Consider the following 6,938-nt stretch of genomic DNA (forward strand, 5'->3'; position numbering starts at 1 on the left):
CATTTAAATACCCAACATGGACATTTAATTCATCGTTGTTTGAAAATTTATTCTAAAAAATCAATCTTTATTTATTTTATGTTCAACTACTAAAGTTGTTAATTTATCATTTATTCCCAAATAGTAAGTTATATACAGTATATGATTTGGTGTAAAAACTTGGAACAGACCTTTGTAATTTCATAATGAAGAAAATATTGAAATAGTGAAGAAAAACAAAGAGCATGTACAAGGCTGATTTAGAACAAGAGTACATGGATGGCACGCATCAGAGCATGGAAATGAAATCAAGATCAGAAAGACTCCTATCTTCATCATGCATTATACGTTTTATAGCATATTGCTCCTTACTGTAACCCTAACAATAGGGCTGGAGTGATAGCACAGCGGTAGGGCGTTTGCCTTACACGCAGCCAACATGGCCGACCCGAGTTCGATTCCTCCGCCCCTCTCGCAGAGCCCGGCAAGCTACCGAGAGTATCTCGCCCGCACGGCAGAGCCCGGCAAGCTCCCCATGACGTATTCGATATGCCAAACACAGTAACAACAAAATCTCCAATGGAGACATTACTGGGCCCGCTCGAGCAAATCAATGATCAACGGGAGGGACTTTATTTTTACTTTGATAAAAAACATGATAGTCATGGGTTATCTATTTCTATAAAATTATTTACCTACATAAAAAGATGGAAAAAATCCATGATGAAGTTATTATAATCAATCTTTGGGAGATTTTGAGTTAATTTTATCACTTCTACATATACCACAAACAATTGATTTCAAACTTTAGTATAAGAGAGAGAAGTCTGTCACACTTAGAATCCAGGCTTAAGCACATGACGTAATTTGACTCACAAAATACTAGCATATAAGACCAAAAATGATATAAAATATGCTTAGAATTTTGTAAATATGCAAGGTAGATGATATTGAAGATGAACTTGAGGAAAAAAGATTAATTGACATAGCAAGATATTGAATCTGAAGTTACAAGTTGGTCAGAAGAAATAATAAAAATAGAACATTGGACAAAAGGATATTATCTATATCTTTGGAGATATATTTGCTGCCAAATAATACCTGGTCTTATATTTTTGTGGAGCGATAGCACAGCGGGTAGGGCATTCGCCTTACAAGCGGCCAACATGGCCAACCCGAGTTCGATTCCTCGGCCCCTCTCGGAGAGCCCGGCAAGCTACCGAGAGTATTCGATATGCCAGACACAGTAACAACAAAGTCTCCAATGGAGACGTTACTGGGCCCGCTCGAGCAAATCGACGATCAACGGGAGGGCCTTTACCTTTACCTTTACCTTATATTTTTGTTATACTTACACTTGTTCTTAAAATTGTAGCATACAGAGAAGAGCTTGGCAAAAGGAACAGGAAGCTTATGTTATAATTAAAACAAATTAAAAATCTCAATATTTTTAGTGAATAGTATGACATGGTAATAAATGATGAGAAAGCGTTGAAGAAATAGCTAAGAGGATGAAGAACCTCTGGCTCTGGACACATCTCTTTGATTCAACTGTTCTTTCTGCATTAACAGATGCCTCAGAGACCTGGGCCCTACAAAAACAGGATGAGAACTCTATTTGGGTCTCCCAAAGAGGAATCCAAAGAGCTATGCTTGGAGTATCATGTTTCATTCAAATGAGAGAAAGTATTTGGAGTTTCGACCTCCATCCACACTCAAGAATCAGGGATGCTGTTCTGTTTGCCAGGGCGTTGAAAATCAGATGGGCTGGACACATAATGAGATTTGGAGATAACCGCTGGACTAGAGCCGTTACTGACTGGATTTCATGTGACGTCAAAAGACCGTGTGGCTGCCCACCTACAGGATGGTCAGACTTCTGCTTCAAGACCCTGAATGATCGGCTTGGGGCTCTTCATGTTCCTAGAAGGAACAGACGCCATTGGGCTATACTAGAACATGACAGAGATGAATGGATATGTTACTGATGCCCGCTTGAGCAAATCGATGATTAATGGGAAGTCAAGTGATCAAGTGATCAAGTGGAAACAAATGATGATACAATTCCATTTTAAAATAAGAAAATGACATGGTATAATGAGATATAATATGTCCTAGAATGTATAATGAAAATATTTATATTGAACTAAGCTAATAATAATAAATTTTCTATATCATATTCTTATATTTATAAGAAAATTAGGTCAGATTTCCTTGTGTGGTTCTTGACAAGCAGCTACCAAGTCTTTGAATAATTCAATATAAACTATGCAGGATGGCGTTTTATAATTTAGTGTAGATTTATGACATTATAGTTAGTATGTTATGTTAAATCTTTATATATAGTCTACTTTTATATTAATCAGTGTCTTAATCAAAAAAACTGTTCATATTATATGAGTTGTGCATAAATTTATTTTAAATTGTGAAATAGACATTTGAAAGAATATCACATGATGTACATGCTAAAGGAGAAATGTTCATGTTATGAATTTTAATTAAGATCTTAGTTTTATAATTATAAGCATTATCACTATTAATATGAATGTTATTTTTAGTAAATAAAATATTGGTTTTAATATCATTTTAGTAGAAAAAGAGAGAGAAATGGGAAATATATAGAGCAAAATAAAAGAATTTTATACTCTTAAATTGAGATGTGAATGATTTCAGAATTTGAATGAAGCTAAGAAATTATCACATTACAAAACATTAGACAGGTGACAGAAAGTCACCTAAACTGTAGTAGTATTCAGGATGGAATCGATACAAAATAACCATAACAATAGTTTCCAGAAAAGTAATCACATATTTTTCTTTATATTTTATCGCTGTATAATTGGATACGAAATAATTTCCTAAATGTTTCTTTCACAACTTTGTTTCTAAGACTGTATATCAGTGGGTTGAGCATGGGGATAACCACTATGTAAAAGACACAGACCACCTTGACCATGAGCCATGAATTTTTGGAGTTAGGAACACAGTAGAGAAAGAAGATGGACCCATGGAAGATGGTAATGGCAGTGAGATGGGAGGCACAAGTGGAGAAGGCTTTCTTCCTCCCCCCTGCAGAAGGCATCTTCATGACTGTGATAAAAATGTAAGTATAGGATATAAGAATGATCATCAGGCTGCTTACTTCATTGATGGTAGCAAAGGCAAACGTGATCTCTTGGGTAACGTGGATATCAGAACAAGAGACAGAGACGATGGCATCAAATTCACAAAGAAAGTTGTTAATGATATTTCTTCCTCTGAAAGATAATCTCATTAGGAAGCTGCACAGGGTGATGCAACAGAATATACCACAAAAGTATGTTGCACCCACCAACATGGCACAAAGCTTCTGGGACATTGCAGTTGTGTAGTTCAAAGGATTACAAACGGCCACAAACCTGTCATAGGCCATCACAGCCAACAAGTAGAATTCTGTCACCACAAATATACAAATAAAGATGAATTGAGTAATGCATTCTGGGAATGTGATGGATCTGTCTTCCACAACTAAGTTTTCTAAAAGCTTGGGTATAACAACTGTAGAGTGGCAAAAATCAATAAAGGATAAATGACTGAGGAAAAAGTACATGGGTGTATGGAGTTTGGGATTAATCTTGATAACCAAGATCATGCCTAGATTTCCTACCACACTGACTGTATAGATGGTTAAGAATAGTAGGAACAGAGGCACCTGGAGTTTGGGGTATTCTGAAAAGCCCAAGAGTATGAATGTGGCTTCAGCACTCTGGTTTTCCAAACACCTGTGAATAAAATAGAAAAGTTTATTAAAAGAACTAAGAAACTAAATTTGGAATAGGGATGTTAAATGTGGAAATAGTGATTGATTCTTAGTCCTTGAATAGTCATTGGAAAATATTTGGCTTCAACCATTATTGTCCATAAAGCTAATTTTAATTACTTTCTTAATTGTCAATAACTATAAAGTTTGTGTACATTGAATTAGCTATAAACTAAAACATGTTAGTGAGACATATCGAATACTCTCGGTAGCTTGCCGGGCTCTCCGAGAGGGGCGGAGGAATCGAACTCGGGTCAGCCATGTTGGCCGCTTGTAAGGCGAACGCCCTACCGCTGTGCTATCGCTCCAGCCCTCGCCGGCATGGCAGAGCTTGGCAAGCTACCCATGATGTATTCGATATGCCAAACACAGTAACAACAAAGTCTCCAATGGAGACGTTACTGGGCCCGCTCGAGCAAATCAACGATCAACGGGAGGGCCTTTACTTTACTTTACTTTACTTTACTTATGTTAGTGAGAAACATAAACAATACAACAGGCCATTGCATATTTCACATGATGATACTCAACATATACAAACATTGTATTCTACAAAAATAACCAATATCTTGTTACAGGAATAGAGCAACTTTGTTTCTAAGACTGTAGATAAGTTAGGTCTTCTGCCTAACAAGTTGCCAAGCTTTCAGTGAATATATAGATATTCCTCTAAAAATTTTTGTGTTCTTCTAGACATTCTCTGGGTTTCTTACCTCTCTGTTAATCTTATTTACCTTTGACATGTTCCTCATGGTCAGAAAAGTACGCTTTATTATGTCACTATCAAGTCACCAAAAGTGCCAATTTCATTCATTAGTAACTATAAAAAATATATAATTAAATTGTCTTGTTATATTTGTAATTTCCTTATTAATATATTATTCTTGAGATGAAAATATGATAGAATACAGCACAAAGAATACATAAGAAGTTAGAACACACTAAGAATAAGTAATAACATTTTGTGAATAAATGAATATGTGAACATTATATTTTAATGACATGGCTAACATATTTTGATTTCTCTTTTGTTTGGGCACTTAGCTCCAAATATTTAAAACTTGCTAAAGATTAAGGAAAATAAAACAGTATTTTCATATGTATATGACATGATTTGGGAAACCTTATGTGAATGGCAACTCTTTTCCAGGGAACGGATCCTGTGAGATGATTACTGGTACTTTCTGTCATACCAGGAACTACTGAGAGTGAGAGAGGAGCTGGAGGTTAAATCAACCAACCAGAGTTAAAACAATTTTAGTCTGTAATCTTGGAATAAAGCCTCCATAAATTTCCAAATGATGTGATTTGGTGACTTCTCTGTTGGTAAATAAGAGGAGATGTACTGGAAAAGTTGTCATATGTTTAAGGCGTCGAAACTCTGAACATTTTCTCTATTATACTTTTACCATCTGTGAATTCTCTGGTGATATATTCCTTAACAATAAACAAGAATTCAATAAGTAAAGCCTAAATTCTCTTATATACTTTAAGAATTTAATTAGCAACAAAATTGGGTCTAAAGAACCTCTCTTATGGGTGATCACATTTTGCAAAGTTTGAGCAACAGTATGAATTTGCAACTGGCTGGTGAAGTAGTGATGGAGAATGCAGAGTCCTAGAGGGCTGAGATGTAAACCTATGGACTCTATTATAGCTCCAAGTAGAGAGTATCAAGATTTAGTTAAGAATTAGCTGGTTAATTGTGTCTAAGAATTCTGACGTTATAGAAACCTCCCCAGCACATTGGAATGAATTCATGACCAAAATTTCTTCAACTAGTGGATGCATATATCGGAGGAAAGTCTTTTGTTAAAACATAGAACAAAATTCATGAAGTAAATCTATCAGTTATCTACGAATTTTGTTGCAAATTGCAATATTTTCCAATACTCTTGAATCATGCTTCACAACAAGTAATCCTAAAATCTTATGGAACAAAGGCTGCCTGAATTACATAAAATACATATATATTGGGTTAAAGAATATATTGGATAATTTTATCAAACGGGAGGGCCCTTACTTTACTGTGTGCAAATTCTATCAATAAGCATATTTTATTTCATGCAACTTTCCAAGCTTTGCTATTTGTTCTCTAGAGTTAGTGTGAAATCATCACAGTTTAGGATTGAAAGTGAAAGCATAGCCTTGAAGAATAAATACAATTCAGTTGATTATGACCTATCTCTTCCCCACAAGCGTAGTTTCAGAACTGTTTATACGAGCGGTAAAGCAGAGATTGCAAGGGAGCAAACAAGAATTTTTGTGTTTTTAGAAGTTTATTTTTTATGTGGCTTAACTCTGTAATTTCATAAGTACACTGAACTTCCTTAAAGGGTCTGAAAGATAATAATAGATTGCAAATGGGACCTCAGATGTTGGTGTCCCTACAACACTCAAAATTCATTGGAGAGCCTCCAAATGTTGTGGGGTCGCTATCAAAGGACCACCAGAGAGAATACAATTAGAATTTAGAGAAGTTGTTATTATCACCAGCTAGCAGGCTTTCCTGCTAGTAGCAAAAACAGCAGCCTCACAGCAGACGCTCAGGTCTATTATTAGGAAAACAGCATCCTAGTGCCCCAGGCCCTCCCCTGTGAACCTAAAAAATTAGTTTAGCTCACTTGGGCCATGTACTAGCACCTGGTAAATTCATGCAAGTGTTGATACAGAAGAATGGAAACGTGGTTATCGCAGGAGCACATGAAGTATACAGTCGTATTTGGGCACGGCCCTTAGGACCCCAACTCATTGTTCGTTACCTTTTGCAATATATGATGGGCTTTCAGACCCTTGTGGGAAGTTCAGGGACTCAGGGAATGACACAGTTAAATCAGCTAAGAAATAAAATTCTAATAAAACAAAACTTCTTATTGCTGCCTTCCAGTCTCTCCTATTTTCAATAACTGCCATCACAGCCTCTCATTCTACTCCTACCATGCTCTCAGAAATATTATTGACATTTTTTAAATGATAAGCTTGAAACTATGAGCCCAGTTTAATTTTTATTCCTATTGGAACTACTCTGAGGAACATTCAAAACATTACAAATAATATACAACAGCATACATACAAATATGAATATATATCTTTTCTTATTAGAATTACTTTTGTGTATAAAGACAAGGATAAACATATTGAGATCAAGAAAACTAAAATT

General features: G+C 35.6%; 1 protein-coding gene across 1 annotated transcript; it reads right to left on the reverse strand.

The window, feature by feature from the left end:
- Positions 1–2,797: 2,797 nt before the first annotated feature.
- On the reverse strand, positions 2,798–4,263 carry LOC130042494 (olfactory receptor 5D18-like). The gene is made up of 2 exons (XM_056134678.1): positions 4,240–4,263; positions 2,798–3,724 (listed from the first exon to the last, which is right to left on the reverse strand). Exons 1-2 carry the CDS (start codon positions 4,261–4,263, stop codon positions 2,798–2,800), a joined length of 951 nt encoding a protein of 316 aa, XP_055990653.1.
- Positions 4,264–6,938: the final 2,675 nt, after the last annotated feature.

The sequence above is a fragment of the Sorex fumeus genome, unplaced genomic scaffold, assembly GCF_029834395.1.
Source record: "Sorex fumeus unplaced genomic scaffold, SorFum_2.1 ptg000007l, whole genome shotgun sequence".
Lineage (NCBI taxonomy): Eukaryota > Metazoa > Chordata > Mammalia > Eulipotyphla > Soricidae > Sorex > Sorex fumeus.

Excerpts from the sequence above, each read along its gene's own strand:
- LOC130042494 (XM_056134678.1), bottom strand. The coding sequence starts at position 4,263 with ATGTTTCTCACTAACATAAGTAAA. Across the intron at positions 3,725-4,239 it reads TTCTCACTAACATAAGTAAA|AGTGCTGAAGCCACATTCAT; the intron begins GTAAAGTAAAGT and ends TTGGAAAACCAG.